Source organism: Littorina saxatilis, linkage group LG4, assembly GCF_037325665.1.
Source record: "Littorina saxatilis isolate snail1 linkage group LG4, US_GU_Lsax_2.0, whole genome shotgun sequence".
Classification (NCBI taxonomy): Eukaryota; Metazoa; Mollusca; class Gastropoda; order Littorinimorpha; family Littorinidae; genus Littorina; species Littorina saxatilis.
The window spans coordinates 44,245,095-44,263,894 of NC_090248.1; the positions used below are offsets into that span (position 1 = coordinate 44,245,095).

At 44.2% G+C, this 18,800-nt stretch overlaps 1 protein-coding gene across 5 annotated transcripts in view; it reads right to left on the minus strand.

The window, feature by feature from the left end:
- LOC138964837 (uncharacterized) overlaps positions 1-17,870 on the minus strand; it is a 51,009-nt gene extending 33,139 nt beyond the window's left edge. For 2 of the 5 annotated variants that reach the window (XM_070336883.1, XM_070336881.1), the window contains exons 1-7: positions 17,564-17,870; positions 16,470-16,912; positions 11,612-11,644; positions 5,981-6,224; positions 4,809-4,954; positions 2,595-2,741; positions 902-1,013 (exon numbers count right to left, since the gene is read on the minus strand). In XM_070336883.1, coding sequence (XP_070192984.1) covers positions 902-1,013; positions 2,595-2,741; positions 4,809-4,954; positions 5,981-6,224; positions 11,612-11,644; positions 16,470-16,890 — 1,103 coding nt within the window. In that variant the 5' untranslated portion in view covers positions 16,891-16,912; positions 17,564-17,870. Of the gene's footprint in view, positions 1-901; positions 1,014-2,594; positions 2,742-4,808; positions 4,955-5,980; positions 6,225-11,611; positions 11,645-12,810; positions 12,844-16,125; positions 16,147-16,469; positions 16,913-17,563 lie in introns of all 5 variants that reach the window. The other 3 variants (XM_070336882.1, XM_070336884.1, XM_070336885.1) reach the window with 3 other exon arrangements.
- Positions 17,871-18,800: the final 930 nt, after the last annotated feature.

Below are 18,800 nucleotides of genomic sequence, written 5' to 3' on the forward strand. Positions count from 1 at the left end.
AGAGAAAGGTCAGTGCATAGAAAAAGAAGAAAGAGCATCATTTCAGATTAGTCATACTTACAGGAATGAAACCGTTTGACAGAGGCATAGAGAAAAGTCAGCGCATAGAAAAAGAAAAAAGAGCATCATTTGAGATGATAGTCATACTTTCAGGAATAAAACAGTCTAAAATAATACAGCAAATTAGGTCAGTACATTCCTTTAGGAAGATTGCATAATAATATGTGGAAAATATTGCGCACTTGTTTGAAAAAGGCGCTGTGCGTGTTAATCCGCGAGTGGGTGAATGAAAGTGTGCCGAGAGAGAGAGAGAGAGAGAGAGAGAGAGAGAGAGAGAGAGAGAGAGAGAGAGAGAGACAGAGAGAGAGACTAAGAGAGAGAGAGAGAGAGAGAGACAGAGAGAGAGAGAGACAGAGAGAGAGAGAGAGAGAGGTTTATAAGCATAAGCTGATCAGTACATCTCTGTAAATGCAAGTGTGTTTTCGTCAATGTCCACAATCATGCATAAGATGTCAGCCTCCAATGAGGAAGGTCGCGTGTTCGAATCCCGGCTGTGCCTGGCAGGCTAAGGGTGGATATTTTTCCAATCTCCCAGGTCAACTTATGTGCAGACCTGCTAACTTATCCCCCTTCGTGTGCACACGCAAGCGAAAGACCAATAAGCGCGCCCAGAAAAGATCCTGTAATCCATGTCAGAGTTTGATGGGTTATAGAAACACAAAAATACCCAGCATCCTTCCCCCAAAAGCGGAGTACGGCCGCCTAAATGGCGGGGTAAAAAAACGTCATACACATTAAAATCTACTCATGCAAAAAAAAAAAAAAGGTACTTGGGAGTTTCAGCCCATGAACGCAGAAGAAGAAAGAAAATAGAGGATATTAGCAAAGTTCTTAGTCTTACCTGCCCTGCTGTCCTGTTGCAGCTTTATTTGGGACAGCAACCAGAGTCTTGGTGCCTTTTGCGAAATCAGGATTTGACTGGGTGGGGGCACCTGGAGTTACGGCTGTTGGGGCTGAAACGACAACAACAACAAAGTTTGTTAAGAAAAACCGACAATATCAGCAAATAACGAAAGTAAGCTTGAGGAAATGTATTTCCTTTTACCTGCTCCGTAACACATTTGACGGATGATTTTGTTTAAAGCCTCCTCCAGCGAAACAGATGCATGCATAGCTAGTACCTGAAGATTTCATATAAAACTATATAGCTATTCTGATGGACACGTGGGGGAATTCGGGGGCTGTGATTGGATGGTCTCTTCCGATCATCAAAGCATAATGCTACGGAAGTCAGCCATTTTTGCCAATATCCAAAAGCATATTGGCAATAACAAAGACGCATGGTTCCGGTTTACCCATCTGTACCACACGATGTTTCAATCAACAAGAGTATACACTGACAACTTGAATTTTTTCTCGGGAATGTTTTTCAGCTTTACAAATGTCGATAGCATACCCTTTTCTGCTAACTTCCCGATAAAACAGGACTAAACCAATTATTTTCTGTCCCTAAACACCACAAAATGCCCCAAATGGAAAGATGTAGTACAAACAGGGGAGTAAAACGGAACAGCCGTTTTTGTGTGCCTGTGTGAGCTCAGTTGCCGACTGACACAAACTTTCGCATTCGGCTTTTCTTATCTCGTAACTCCACACTAAATACCCCACTTCCCCTCTGAAGTTTTGATGTACAACCCATGGCACTAACATTCATGTAGTCGTTTATAACTGAGGTTGAAAAATTCGCTTCATGACGAGACAAGTATAAATGCCATTCACCCAAACTGAAAACTTCGCTGCCGTCTGCTCGCGTTGTACGGATTAGCTGTTCTCTTCTCCTCCCCTTGTTGCATCCTAGTTCTTCAGTTGTTTCTAGTTGTGTTTTGGTCTTCTTCATAAGTAGTCTTGTTCAAAATTAAAAAAACTCAAACATCTTTTTGTTGTACACGAATGAACTAATAAAAAGCTGATTAACAGCTGTGTTTGTTGTCAAATCGAGTTTTTTTCTAAAGTCAGTGTGGCGCCTGCGCAAAACTAATGCGCATAAGAAACGGCGTCTGCTATCAAAACCTGAGATCAACGCATCGACGCAAAAACTGTCATTTTGTAAGTTTGGAACAACAAATCAAGGTCAGAACAGCTATTTAATCGCTATTGTATTTTTAGCGTAGCAATAGGGTCCGATATTTAGACTCGAACAAGTATAATGCGACTCGTCTTCGACTCGTCGGCATTATACTTGTCTCGTCTAAATATCGGACCCTATTGCTACGCTGAAAACAGAATTGCTGTTAATCTTGACTAGAGTTGAAGGGGATAATCATTGTAAAAGTTTTCAGGAGCGGAATTCTTACTGTGGTTATTGCAATTTTGTTTAATTTGCACTGACACACCAGTGAGCAACAAGCTCTCATGGGGACAGGAAACGTGTGAATTTATTCGTCAGCCATACAAACCCAACGGAGTTATATCCGAAAATTGTCTATTTGTCAGCGTCAGTATTTGCCACAATATCTTAAGGTGTGCAAGGCATATTGCACAGCCCATTGACACACTGTCAGAGTTATTTTAGAGTTAAAGCTGATGAGACTTACCTCTTTTCTTAGTGTCAGCCCTAGGGTAGGCGCACCTCTGGGGCAGAGGCCGCATAGCGTTGCCCTTAGGAGACTGCATCTTGCTGAACCCTGCCAGCTGCTTCGTCACCATGGCCTTCACGCCCCCCACATCCTCAGAACTCTCACCTGTAAGACAATCAACGTGGGCGGGGATATAGCTCAGTCGGTAGCGCGCTGGATTTGTATCCAGTTGGCCGCTGTCAGCGTGAGTTCGTCCCCAAGTTCGGCGAGAGATTTATTTCTCAGAGTCAACTTTGTGTGCAGACTCTCCTCGGTGTCCGAACACCCCCGTGTGTACACGCAAACACAAGACCAAGTGCGCACGAAAAAGATCCTGTAATCCATGTCAGAGTTCGGTGGGTTATAGAAACACGAAAATACCCAGCATGCTTCCCCCGAAAGCGGAGTATGGCTGCCTAAATGGCGGGGTAAAAACGGTCATACACATAAAATTCCACTCGTGCAAAAAGCACGTAGTGTACGTGGGAGTTTCAGCCCACGAACGCAGAAGAAGAAGCAGACAATCAACGATACAGGTACAGAGTGGAAGCCGCTTTTTAAGACCCCCTAAATGTAAGATTCTCTCCCTTTCAGGGCCTTGTTTTCTCAGAATGTCTGTTCAGAACCTCTGAAAATGTACTCTCATTTTAAGAACCCCTCCTTCTAGTGAGAAAGCAGCTCAAATTTAATGAGGGTAACCTCACAGGACTACAGTAAAACCTGTCTCTAACGGACACCCTTGGGGAATGGTAATAGTGTCCCTATTAGACAGGTGTCCCTTCTTCACAGGTGGAGGGGCCGGGGCAATATTTTACAAAGAGCACGTAAAATGAACAAGACACTTTTTGTCAGTCCTGTAGTATGTATTTATTGGATTGAACATGAGACTCACTGAAAATGTGAGTAAACAAATGATACATGTAGCAAACAACAACAACAACAACAACATCCCCCCACCCACCCCCCCCCCCCCCCCCCCCCACCTAACCCGTTCCCTACACACACTGTGCATCAAACTTACGCAAGTCGGACGTCACAAAGCTAAAAATAGCTGACTCTTCATCAGTCATTCAACGGGAAATTCCGCAGTGTGTCTCGACCAAATTGGGTCAGCTCTTGTTTCATTCAGTTTTTCTAGTCTCAGCATAAATGCATGGAACAAAAATTTAGCTGTGTTAACTATTGTTTCCTTCGAACGATTGCTTACAAAGAGAGAGAGATCATCACGTCTTCTTTTTCCGATTTGATCCTCGCGATCTGTGTTTTACCACATCCCATCTCCTTCGCCACATCTTGGCATGATTGGCCGCTATCTAGTTTTTTCAAGGCAGCGACACGCTGCTCTAAAGTCAACGCTTTTCTTTTTCCTGCTGGAGATTCCATTTTCAAACACAGTAGTCTACTGTTGCTTTTGATTGTGACTGTATCCACAATGCGGAAAAGCGAAAGTGAGTGAGCGAAATTGGGTCTCCATCTAAACAAGCCACTGATTGGTCAGAAAAGGGACAGGACAACCAATCAACAACCATTTGTGCTACGGCTACGGCTGCCGAGCACTGTCTGCATAACAGTCGAGTTTTCGAAGTTGCGTTTTTATGTACGTTGTGTCCGTTTGTGACAGTGTTTACACTTCCTACGGTCCGAAAAATCGTGTCCGCGTCCGTAAGTGGCAGGTGTCCGCCCGTTAAAGGTTAGTTATTGTTGAAATCGTGTTCGTGCCATGATAAACTGTCCGTATGTAGCAGGTGGCCGTTACAACAAGGGTCCGCTAGACTCAGGTTTTACTGTATATGAAATCTTATCCTTCTCATTATAAGCTGAATTTCTCAGATTGGTGGCGGTCGGTTCGGTACAGGTAAAACAGGTGTAGACATATTACAAATTGAAGTCCAAGATATCATCATCACTTATGCTCAGGCTTCCATATGCAGGGCTAACACCAAAACAAAATGAAAAACGTGAAAGACCTTGTTCATTCTGCCATACGTGCAGATGGCTGATACCACCTAAACACACACTTGTGTATCTCATCTAAAGTCGGGTTAAAACCAGGAGCATGCCCCTAATGGCTTTGCCGTGAGGGCGTAAAACTTGAATTTCTCTCAAACCTTAACTTCTTAAAAAGATTTTTGGAGGTTTTCAAGGGGGGGGGGGGGGGGGGGGGGGTTCCACTGTATATGAATAAGGTCTCACCTGGTTTGGGTTGGGGGAGGCGGAAAGCCTTGGGCCGGTCGAAGCGAGCGCGGGTTGAACACTTGTCCTTTGTGTCCCACACTCTCAGCTCCAGGGTGTGGTTGTACAGCTTCAGCAGCATCTCTTTCGTCACTGTCATCGAGTGACTGCACCCAGCAGTACACACAAAACATGGTCAGTTTGATTTTCACCTGTGAGCCCATGCGATTCCCTGTCGCAAAGATTTCCAGGGCTTCACTTCTGCCTCTTTAGCTGCAGGCAGGCTTAGGCAAAAAAAAAAAAAGAAGTCTGTTTACGGTAACATAGGCAAAAACAATACGGTCGGTAGGTCGGGATTTCCCCCCCCCCCCAAAAAAAAACATGTTATTTTGCCAATAAAACAAAGACCTTTTTTTTCTCTTTATTTTCCCAAATGCCAAAAAAAAGTCTAGGGACGCGGGAAAAAATAGGGTCAGTCGGGATACCGTAAACAGACTATTTTGTTGTTGTTGGCCTTAGCTATTTTTAGCACCCATCCTCTCCTCTCCCCCCCCTCCAGCAGAGATAACACAGCAGCAGGCTCGCTCAAAGCTGTTGGAAGTCAAATGATTCCCGCGATCTGCCCTGGCTATTTTTAACTTGCCCCTTCCCCAACAAAAATGCAAGCAAGGAACAGTTGTGCTGTCTATTTCTCACACACACACTTATAAAATGTTGACATCTAGATCTAATCTCAGTCACACCTGTGAGCCCAATCAATTCACTTTCCCTTTTTCACATGCTAACAAATTCTGACATCCAGATCTAACCTCATTCTCACATATGAGCCAAAGCGATTCATTATCTCTTTCTGACATGCTAACAACATTCGGACATCCATATCTAATCTCTTTCTTATAATAAATTATGTGACCCCATTTAATTCACTATTCTTACATCAAGGTCTAATCTCACCCATGAGCCCAAGCCATTCATTATTTCTTTTTGACCAAAATTCAGACATCTAAATCTAATCTCACTCTCGTCTGTGAACCCAAGTGATTCACTATCTCTTTCTAACAAGCTAACAAAATTCTGAAATCTAAATCTAATGTCACTCTCATATGTGAACCCAAGTGATTCACTAATCTAACATCTAGATCTAATCCACATGCTTACAAAATTCTGACATCCAGATCTAATTTATTTCTCACCTGTGAGCCCAAGCAATCCAGGTAAGCTCTCCATCCTGCCACGTCTTAATTACTCTCGCATCGTGTCTCTCCATGTAGAGTTTGGCCGCCATTCCGTAAGTGACGATATCTGTCTTCATCAGTTCGTCCTCCCCTGGAATGAGGTAGTACTCCACATGGTAGTAGTTTTGCGCTCGCGGCGCTTCGAAAACTCGCTTCTTCTTCTTTAGAAGGTCCTTGAGGTCAGGCTGGTCTTCATCCTCCACTAAAACAATTGATTGAAAGAGAAATCAGTTTGCTTTTACTTCATTCATTTCTTTCATGTCCCTTCATTTTTTTTATTTAATTTCCTTCTTTTTCTCCAATCCCTTTTCTGTTTTCTTTCTTTTTTGTTTTCTTGTATGCACGCAGTGAATCACTGAATGTAACAAAATTAACATCTGATATCATTGAAAGATTGAGTTTCGAAAATCACCACAGTTCAAAATGAACAAACTTTGCTTTTTTAATGGTATTTAGCAATTTACCTTCTTGTGTTACAGTACAGAGTTTACAATATAAAAATTCTGGCAAATAAATGCACACAAAACAACGTCATATTTGAATACAGTACTTTTTTTTTTCTATTTCAAAATAAAGTGTGGTAAGTAATGAACAAACATGAGAACAAGCAAGGACATTATTATAATTCTTCTGGAGAGAGCACATCTTGTTCAGCTGACTAGTTCTAAGCCAACCATCATCCTGTGAAAAATGGTGACCGATACCAAGATCAAGATTCAAAATCAAAATCATATAGCCAATAGAAATTTTACAATGGTTTTATGAAAGAAGGTTAGCATTTAATACACATTATCGATGACACTTTTCAGACACTGACATAAAAGATGTAAAATATAATGTCTCACTAGCAAAACTGTAATGAAGTCAAACAACTATGGATGGACTATAGCACACAAAAAACAAAACCATTATAAAATGAAGATAATAAATAAATACACATAAATAAACAAAATAACTCATGAAACATAGACAAACACAAACAAAGAAATTAATAAATAAACAACAGACTACAATGTATTTCAAATCACTTAAAAAGAAAGAAACAAACAAATAAACAAAAGAAAAAATACATACAGTGTGGAAAATACATGCAACCTTTTGCATGCAATTGTAGTAACAACATAAACACTCTCAGAGAGCAAACTAGAATAAAACCAACACACAACCACCCCCCCCCCCCCCCCCCCCGAGAAAAACAGGAAAGAATCAAGAAATTACACAACTGAGAAGCAAGCTAGTCGTGTCAACTTTGCACTGGGACAGGCTGATCTTTCTTAACCCAGTGTGGGATTTTCAGTGGGGCGACCACCCCCAACCCAGCGCGTCCCCGGGTGGCGGATAGGGGAACGGTCTTCAGATATGGAGATCAGCCGCTTGCGGCCGCGGACCAAACTGGCTCCGGGTGGGATCCCGGAAAATCCTCCCCCCTGTGCTCTCAGGGTAGGACGTACGGGCCATGAGCTAAGGGTGAGGTAACCCCGACAGAAAACCCCGAATGCTGAAGACGGAGGACCCGGGCCGCACGGCGCATTCTAACAAACCACGGGTACACGCACTTACGCAAATGATGACACAATCAACCAGCACAGATGGAAATGGCGCTCGCCCATTGAGGACCCCCCAGGGTGGAGCAGCGTCGGGTCCCATGCCTCAAAGGGACCCAGCCCCAACTACTGGAGGTCCCTCCCGTCCGTCTTGTCACGCCAGGGGACGCGGGAGGAAAGTGACTGGCACCACCACAACCAGGAAGAAACCCAGTCAGCAGCGACCTTTCCAGGTCATGCACTGGAACGCAGAAAGTATCCTGAACAAGAAGACAGAGTTGGAGCATATCCTGCATGAGAAGAACATCAACATCTGCTGTATTCAGGAGACGCACCTGACACCCCAAAAGTCCTTCAAAGTGAGAGGCTACCAATGCCTTAGGTCCGACAGAACAGACCGAAGCAAAGGAGGAATCCTGACCCTCATCAGGAACAACATCAATGCCTGTTTGATAGAAACGCACATGGAGGACTCCGAATATCAGGTGATTCGAATCCAGACGAAGACATCAGAATTCCATCTTGTCAACTTCTACTGCCCCAATGATAGACACCTCGCCCTTGACACGATCCCCGCAAAGGCCTCCAACTTCATCGTGGTGGGTGACTTCAACAGTCATTCACAGAGTTGGGGATATGACCACCTGGATCGGAGAGGAGAAGAGGTGGAGAACTGGCAGGACGACAAAGGTCTCATCCTTTTGAACAGCCCCTTTGACTGCCCTACATTCTACTCCAGAAGATGGCACACTACATCAACTCCTGACCTAGCCTTCTGCACGGAAGACATGCACCAGCTAACCAGCAGAGAGGTCGGAGAACAGCTAGGTGGAAGTGACCATCGGCCAGTCTTTTTGACCCTGGGCATGGAGTCCTGCACTGAAGCTTCCTTCCCTCGGTGGAACTACAAAAGAGCGAACTGGTTCCTCTTTAGACACCGCACCAGCGAACTCACCAAAGACATCAGAGTCGAGGGTCGAGACATCAACATGGTGGCGAAGGACTTCAACATGAGCATCCTCAGAGCAGCGCGTGAGTCCATTCCCAGGGGTGCCAGGAGAGACTATAAGCCCTACTGGAGCAATGAATTGCAGGAACTGGATGATGATCTGGCAGACGCCAGAAGGGAAGCAGAAGTCAACCCGTCACAAAACAACAACATCCGCCTCCAGGAAGCCAAAGCCAAATTTCTCAAAAAGAAGCTACAGGCAAGACGGAGAAGCTGGCAAGAGAAAACAAGCTCTCTGAACCTTGAGAAGGATGGCAGAAAGCTCTGGAGGCTCACCAAGCAGTTGAATGATGAGAACACCAGCAGAGGAAAGATCACATTAGAAGAGAACGGGAAGGTGCTAACTGGAAAGCATGCTGCCAACCAATTTGCTGAAAGCTATGCAGCTGAGAGCAACCTCCATGTTAGCCCCGAGAAACAGAGAGAAGCAAGAAGAGAGAAAAGAGAGAGACCTGCCAGACAGTCGACAGTGGACGCCATGAGTCAACCACTCACACTCCACGAGCTGCACTCAGCTCTGAAAAAGTCAAAGGCGAAGAAGTCCCCTGGCCCAGACGGCATCACCAACGAGATGCTAACCCACCTTGGTAGTGCAGCAGAGAACAAGCTACTCGAGGTCTTCAACAGCAGCTGGCAAGAAGGATCGCTACCACAACTCTGGCGAGAAGCGATCATGATCCCCATCTTAAAAAAAGGGAAGGATCCAAAGAAGGCCACCAGCTATCGCCCAATCAGCCTCACCAGCTGTATTGTGAAGACCCTGGAGAGAATTGTGAACGAGCGCCTCAGGTGGTACCTGGAATCCAGGAACCTCCTCGCCCCTGAACAAGCTGGATTCCGACAGTTCCGCAGCACTGAAGATCAGGTCACTTACCTGGCGCAAGAAGTTGAAGATGCCTTTCAGGAACAGAAGCTGGTCTTCGTCACCTGGATAGATCTTCAGAAGGCCTTTGACAAGGTCTGGAAAGATGGACTCCTTGTAAAACTGCTGAGGAAAGGCGTGTCCAGCAACATGTACCAGTGGATTCGCTCTTACCTCTATAACCGCAGGGCAAGAGTTAACGTCGACCAGACCAAAAGCAAGAAGTTCCTCCTTCGTCATGGCGTCCCTCAGGGCGGAGTCCTCTCCCCCACACTCTTCCTTCTCTTCATCGACGATCTGGTGTCTGAGATGCCCAAGGGGATCAAAGCTGCTCTCTACGCAGACGACCTTGTGATCTGGTGCAAGGAGGAGCACGCAAGTACTGCCACCTACAGAATGCAGCAAGCGGCAGATAGGCTGAACGCATGGGCAGAAGATTGGTGCGTCTCCATCAACAAGGAGAAATCCTCCACCACCCTATTCACACTGTCGCCAAAGCAGAAAGCCGGAACCATTAGGCTTGGTGGAACTCCTCTGAGAGAGGATGAAGAAGCAACGGCAGACCTGGAAACCACACATTGCACAGGCAGAGACAAAGGCCCGGCGCAAGCTAGCCATACTCAGGAAGCTGGCAGGTACCACCTGGGGAGCGAACGAGAAGATACTGAAGACAGTATACCAGGGAACAATCAGACCCCACCTCGAGTACGGCTCCACAGCGTGGTCAACCTCAGCCAAGACAAACCTGCAGACCCTTGACCGTGTGCAAAACCAGGCCCTCCGACTCATCACCGGTGCAATGAAATCCACGCCCATCAAGGAAATGGAGAAGCTTACCACCATCCAACCCCTCTGTCAGAGAAGAGAAGCCAAGACTATGGTACAGGCCGAGAAGCTCAAGTGCCTACCCGACCACCCCATGAAGCACAGACTGAGCAACCTCACCAAGAACCGGCTTAAACGGAGCAGTTTTGTACACGAGAGCAAGAGACTTTCTCGACAGTACAGGGAAGTCCTTCCACAGAACACTCTACCTCTGACTCAAGAAGAAGAGGAAACCCCCAAGGCAACAGAGAAACCAGGCATCCAGATCTGCACCAGTGTTCCACATGTTACCTCAGGAGAAGATCAGAATGACACAGCTCGACAGGCACTCACCTTAGCCCTGATCGACGAACAGTACCCAAAAGAGGCGTGGATCCATGTATACACCGATGGATCAGCAACTAACGCCGTGCTCAATGGAGGTGCAGGCATTCTCATCCAGTTCCCTGGGGGACATACAGCTACATCCAGCGTTGCCATTGGCAAACACTGCACAAACTATAAAGCAGAAGCAGAAGCTCTCATGCAGGCCGCCTCCTTCGTTCAGGACTCCGCAGACCCTTGCTACCAAGTTGTCTTCCTCTCGGACGCCCTTTCAGTCCTTCAGGCCCTAGAGAACGACAAACTCCCACAGCTGGCCAAAGCATTACAGATGGTCAGACAAACCAGAAGAGTTGTCCTCCAGTGGATACCAGCACACTGTGGGATACCAGGAAATGAAAGGGCAGATGAGCTGGCAAAAGAAGGAGCCGTGGAAGACCAACCTGAAAACAGTGTCAGCTTTAGTGAGCAGAAGACAATCATCAAGGCATTGATGAGGCCAAGGACAAACAGAGATGACTACCACACAATGTCCAGAGAGCAGCAAGTCAACCTCATCAGGCTGCGTACTGGCCACAACAGGCTCAATGCTCACATGAACCGAAAGTTCAAGCTGGCGCCATCACCAACCTGTGCCTGCGGTCAAGAGGACCAAACAGCGGAACACATCTTACAGCGATGTCCCTTACTAGATGAGGAACGAAAAGAAGTGTGGCCGTCACCAACTCCCTTGCAGACCAAACTATACGGCAGTCGACAGGAGTTGGAGAAAACGACAACATTTATCACCAGTGCTGGACTGATTGTGTAACCTCTGCGAACGCCAAGAAGAAGAAGAAGTCAACTTTGCAAAAATACATGCAGGCATTGGTTTTACACTCAGGCTCTCATTAAGTTAACAAACTTCAACTTTTAACAAACTTCTGGGGTGCAAAAACAAGACAAAAGGAAAGGAAACAGCATGAAAAGAAGCTGTTACAATTTGTTATGCCAGATAAATCCAGCGATGCATCTGATTTATACTTAACCTGATGATGTCACGAATGCATAAACATAATCCTCTGTATTGAGAAAATAATTGTGGGTTAACAAAATGTCCCCCTTCTTTTCAAAGCTAGTTTATATAAACAAAATACACTACTTTGAACATTTTTCTGTGCTACTAAAACTAGTAAAAGTACAGAGCATCCTTATTACAGCAAAGAAAAAGTCTGAAAACATCTCTGCCAAACATTATTATCATATCTTACCAAATTCATAAAGATCCCAACAACACTGTGTTAAAATATATTCATCTAACTTTGATGGCTACAATATTTGAAACTATGCAGAAGAAATGACTCTAGATATACACTCACAGCACACAGAAACAAAATACAGAGTTAGAAATTAAAGCTAAAGCATCTATATTGCAACATTGATATAAAACGTATCACATGCCATTAGCAGAAATCAACCATTCAAAACTGTAAATCCCAAGTTTAAACCACAACTATACATACAGATGCTACAAATCCCAAGTTTAAACCACAACTATACATACAGATGCTACAAATTCCAAGTTTAAACCACAACTATACATACAGATTCTACAAATCTGTGCACACCACAAGTCTAAGCAGCACGGACAGACAATCTCCTCAAAGCCAGTCTCAAGACAAATTACGCACACTACCACAGAGACACACAGCTGTAATTGCCAATCAAGCGTCAGGCAAGGGCTATCACCAAGCCATGAATATTCAAAATACTGAGGACAGCGCCAGGCAGGCAGGCTGGGAAGCTATGAGTATGAGAGAGAAAAAAGATTCAAAACAAGCCAACAAAGTCCCCCCCCCCCCCTCTCCTGTGAAGCTATGAGAGAAAAAAGATTCAAAACAAGCCAAGTAAAAAAGTCCCTCCCCCCAGTCTGGGAAGGTATGAGAGAAAAAAGATTCAAAATAAGCGAATAAAGCCCCCCCCCCCCCCCCCCCCTCCCCCCTCTAACGGGCCCTCCTCTAACGAGTTTCCAGCAAAAGTCATAGAGAAAGTGAGTGCACTCAGAAAGACTGGAGAGGTTTTTGAAGTCTCTAAATGAACAGCAAGCACAATAGTCAGTGATGGATGGGAGATTTCCACCGTCCCTCAAGGCGGTGTCAATCAGCGGATAGGAAATGGCGTGAGAGAGGCAGTTTAGGGTCGGTACCGGCAAGAATAAAATGCCGGGCAGAAAAAAAACACAAAATACCTTGGTGGCCTGGGGAGTCTCTGTCTTCAAAGACTGACAAAACAGTTGAGCATTAAAAGTTAATATGTCTTCTTTCCATGTAAACACATTCAAGTAACCCACCACAGATCTGTTCAACATGTGACAGGAGTATCTTTTCACTTGGACACATACCAACCATCAACAGTCTGACGGCTTCCCGCGCAGTCAGACTCTTTTGCACAGGGACATTAATTAGCATCATTAGGCCCCCCCAAAAAAAGTTGTATGTTTCTGGTAACATGGCTACAAAAAATAGGGTAGGTAGGTAGGGATTTTTTTGGGGGGGGGGGGGGGAGGAGGGGTCAGGGTAGAAAATAACTATACAGTGACGCAAAGAGACTGGACTTACTATACAAAGAGAAAGACAACACATTACAAAACAAATGAGACAAAAGGGATGCGGGGTTATCCCCCTTGTGTCGTCTGCCGTCTGTTACTTTCGTTTTGATGCTTTTTGCTTTTTTTTTTTTACAAATGCAATAAAAAAGTCTAGGGTCGGCGGGAAAAAACTAGGTGGGGTCGGGTGACCAGAAACATACAACTTTTTTGGTGTGGCCTTATAATGAAACTACATGTAATTCAGCAAAAACAATTGCAATTCTACACAGGAAGCATGCATGCAGTCAGGCCATGGAATTTTGGTTTAATGGACGCCCCCCCCCCCCCCCCTTTTTTAAAACCTAAACAAATCTGACAAAATCAGGTCTTATCTTCTTGTTGTTCGCCTTTACACTTGGAGTCCAGCTCTGGAAATGAAGTTGGTGGTATCAGGTCTTATAATAGGGGGGTTTCTTAAAATGGGGGTAGATTTACAGAGGTTACGAATAGAAAATCTGAGAAAACGGTCTTAAAAGGGAGGGAGTCTTAAATTAAGGGGTGGGGTCGGGGGGGTTTGAAAGGGAGGTTATACTGTATCCGTCCAAGTTCAAGGATGCTCTTACCTAATCAGGGATGTCGTTAGGCGTCAAACATCGACCGATTAAAAGGCTCAAATGTCCAATTCACATAGCCGCATTGCGGTCAGATGTCCTATCGTTTTCAACTGAGCGCGGTTATGGTCCGATAAGAACTCCATTCCTTCGGACAGCGCGATATTTGATAATTTTCTTTTTGTGATAGTGCTGAAGTTTTTTGTCGTTTTTTAGTTTGTTTCTTTTTTGTGTGTGTCCTGTTTGAAACAAATGTAATAAAACACACACAATATACGCACACAATGTTGGTGCATATACTGATATGTGTGTTTGCACATGATAATTTTGTGTTTTGCACACAATTATAATGTCCTATTAAAATTTCTGAAAGCAATCAAATGTCCAATTGATGCCGAACAGCTCAGGACATTTGTCCTATTAAGGTATGAATTTGTGGCAACATCCCTGCCTAATGTAAAACCAGGACAGATTGACCGATCTGTGAAAGATAATTTACACAGGAAAGGAATTAATTTTTCAAAGTAATTCAAATCTTTCTCAACAGATATATACATCACTCACAGACAAACAAAAAGACAGATGCAGACACAAGCAACTATAGTAAACCAACTAAAACAGTATTTCCCACACTGATTTCTAGTGATATCTAATGAAAAAATTCATTACTACATGTTACTGATACTAGTATAAGCCAGCAACTCCTGCAATGTCTTAGCATACACAGATATCTCTCTCCTGTCAAAATCAAAATATATCTAACTTTTGCTAAATACAGCAATAGCATTTAGAAATCAGCTTTCTGGGGATAAAATCAGAAACCTCAAATAAAGGGGGAAGCACAGGCAGCTGAGGAAGGGTGGGGGTGGGGGATGGATGAAAACTGAGATTGATGAGGGTAATGATGACTACATGACATTGTGTAGGAAGCTAAAACAAACTGAGATGGATGAGGCTGGGAAACATGAGTACTCTGCAGCCAGCATGACAGAGGTAATTGGTACACGTATTATGGTGGACAGTTCTTTCACCACAAACCTTTCAGTTGTTGGGGAAAAATCAATGCAGAGACAAATGGTAGTTGACCAGGGGTCATATGATCTTGCAAAATGTTGTGTCAATATTGCATCTTTCAGGTACGATACACAGTTTAGCAATATCGCTGCAGAGAATACATGTACAGTAGTTCTACTTTTGCACCCTATGCAAATCACTCAAAGTCAGCGCCTGGTTGACCCTTGTGATCTAAATCATGCTGATTGAACGTGTTCAGTTTTAGTAGTCCTAACAATGACCCCTAATCTGTCCAGAATAATGTATGGGGTAGGTATGATGTTTCATTTTTGTATCAGACTGATAAAAGTGGATGTGGTTTTGCCTGTTGCAATCAATGAAATCTACCGTACTTTCCGGGTGACAAGGCGCTTCGTTATCTAAGACGCACCCCCTTCTTTTAAAAAAAAATTGTAATCCAGTCACCCATTGGACGCAGGGGGCCGATAGGGCGCACCAAAATGACCCAGTTTTTGCCATGAGAGGTGGTTCCCCTGTCATATCTGAGAGAGGAAACACTTCCTGCATCGGGGTCAGTGACCGGTCAGTGACCGACTTTAACTGAGTGAAACTATGTGTGCTCTGTGTGTGCGGCCAGATCAAAGGCATTGTGATAGCTGGGTGGCCTTGTTAAAAGACACGACCTTCTTCCCAGGGGTCAATGACCCAGTTTTTGCCATGAGAGGTGGTTCCCCTGTCATATCTGAGAGAGGAAACACTTCCTGCATCGGGGTCAGTGACCGAGTTTAACAGAGTGGAAATCTGTGTGTGCGGCCAGATCAAAGGCAGGGCAGTACCTAGTAGCTGAAACATGCATTATCACAAGTTGTTTGACTGGTACTCAAGCGGTCTCTTTGATTTTTTTCGTATTTCATACACGGATTAGGCGCTTCGTTATAAAAGACGCAGGGGTCGAACTCGAGGAAAAAAGTCGCGCCTTATGACCCGGAAAGTACGGTACTTGAATCAAATGCCTGTTGTGTTTTCTTCTTCAATTTTGTGATCAAGGATAATATGTTAACAGCTAAACAGTTAATTTAGAAGGTGACTTAAATTCTTATTTACTGCACAGTAACATTTTCAATATAAAATGTGATCATCTCACTGGACAAGTTTATGCTGTCATGATGCTATCAATTCCTGATTCCTGTTATAAATTCCCGATTTAAATATTTGGGGGTGAGAAAAACAGTGTTAGCAATGCTATTTACTACTGTGTTACTGTGTTAGTCAAACATTTGTAGCTGATCTCGGGGAACACTATAAATCAGGAGATGTCAAATACATTTTCTACAAAAGTTTTCATATATACCATGACTGTTAACCGCATCAGCTGTGAAACAATTACCAGAACAATATCAATACAATAAAACTTAACACACAGATTAGCGTACACCTATATGCATAATTTATGATACATGCATATATATATATATACGTGTTTACACAATTAGAAAAGTATCTTCGGTAGGCTATATATATATATATATATGTGTGTACTACTACAATATATATCTTTCTTGGTCTTTAGCATGATTGCAACACATCAGTTATATACACACACAATTCACTCTGAATCACACGCTTCACCTTCAGTTCAATCAACACAAAATAAAAGACTCAGCTTTTCAAAGCCCACACACACAAAATCCTTACCTGTGGGTATTGCTACGGCGATACTGACTGTGAAGGTAACCGTGTAAGCATCATCAGGAGCAGCTGAATCTCCCCGCTTTGACTTCTTCTTCTTGGCTTCGAAAACAATCTCCCCACTGGCACTGCTCTTGACTCGTGCACCGCTAGCTGAGCTGTGGGGGCGGGAACTTCCGATCCCGTCTGGCGTCTTGCGAGCACTTATCCCCGCCCCTTCTTCCGCCGGTGATCCCTCCTCTGCTTCTGAGCCGACTTTCTGACTGGCAGGCTTCTCTTGGCTTTCTTCGTCAAGTTTGATCTTTTGCTCATTATCAGAATCTGTGCCCTGGGTAGCAGCAGGCTGAGTTTCTGCTGCTGCACTGGAAGCCTCCTCTCCTCCCTCTCCAGGGGCCTGTGCCTGTCCCTCCCTCTCCTCCCCTTCCATGCTGGTTTAAGGGTTGGTCGACCTGCGATTGTCAGGGAACAGAAATGATGATGGACATGGCTTGTTACAGGATGTGCTTGTCCCTCAGGCTCGATCCCCCCATATGCTAACAAAAGGGGCCCTGCTTCCAAACACACACAGACACATACACAGACGCTCAACACATCAGCATGATTTTAAATTTTATCACTTTGAAATACAATGTAACTCTCTTACACACACACGCACACGAGTTCACACTAACACAAACACATATAATCAACACCAATGCGTGACTTTTATAGTACAACTGTACTTTGAAATAACTCTCCTTCCCTCCGTGAGAATGATCGCTTTCTGACTTTGCTTAGTAAAAACATGAAACGCGTTCTCATGTTTAGCCGATAAAACACACATGAAAACTTGTATTAAGCTAATCGTAAACCGCCTGGCTATATCATCAGAGCGATTGCTTTCATCATAAACAAACAAACACAACCCCAGAGTGTCACGCTCGACAAATCATCTGTCAGGGATTCGTGCTAGCGCGTCGCCAAGCGAGCTGATCTGAAATGCACAACCATGCCCTCCCGTCATTACGGTGGGAAAGAGCCATCAATTAAACATGACAGCCCGCGCGGAGCTCCCTACCTGATAATCACACCACGAAATGGACAATTTGTTCCTCACTTACCGCACTTAATCTGGTGATAAGGGAATCAGATCGTCAGCCTGCAGCGCATAAAGTTTTCATGAGACACTCGGTCCCCTCCATTCCTCAACGGGACCTTTCCAACCGCGTCACCGCCACAGGAAGTCCCTCGAGTCCACATCTACGCTGCCAAGTAGTTTTTTCGAAATGTTAAAAGTTTGTTCTGAGCAGCACTTTCTTGTTTGTTCTGGACCTCACGCTTGTCATTTTACTTCATTATTGTTAATTTTGGTCAGTTGTTTGTGTGTTCGAATGCGATTAAAGTGTTCTAAAATATAGGCGCAAAAACATCAGTGAGAGCTCGTAGCCTGTTGCTACAACAGCAATGTAACTTCCGCTTTAGCAGACGACAAAAGTTGGGAAAACAATATCGTCAATAGTAAATCGATCCGCCTTCTCACAAGACAGTTCTCTGTCAGTGTAGGTTGTAAGCTTTTCAAAGAAAACAATAAACATTATGCTTACGTTCTAATATGTAATAACCGAAGGCAAATTTGGACTATCGTGCAGAACACCAGGCACTGACCGTCTTGGGCAACCTATAAATGCGATTCGATCATTGACATCGCCTGGCTCCTGAACAAACACGCATGAAATGAATTTATTCTGAATCAAACTGTGCTAGAAAATTCGGCAGCGGAAGAACATCAAGATGCAACCACCGTTCGCGTGAGGGGAGAAATCAAGATGGCCCCGGCCCAATTGAGTGCCAGACGATAAATTGCTTAATCAATAAGAAGGAGGGCCATTATGAATAGTGGCAGTGGTTGTAACTCATAAATCAAGTCCTGCACTCCGGCCCTGCCATGCTGGGCAACAATTGTTCAGCTGTGTGCACTTACGCTTTGGGACCCAGAAGTTGTTACTTTAATTTCCTCCTGTAATGGATTTGCTCTCTCCCTTGCTGGCGCTAAATTGACTCTCTAGCTCTTTCTCTCTCTCTCTCTCTCTCTCTCTCTCTCTCTCTCTCTCTCCCCGTCTGTTGCTGTGTGTGTGACTGAGCTGTACTGGAAAGCCGAGTCTGAGTCTGTACACCAACACATGCAAACAACATTTTTACAATTTTATTTAGTACCGTTTTGAGTAAAAGTATTAATCAGGTTATGTACATCCCTTCAATTATTTTTTTTTGTCAACAAAATTGGTATTATGTATGTGTGTGTTTACAAATAATTAATGCATCCTGGCTGTCTATAACAAATTCCAATTTTACTTTAAT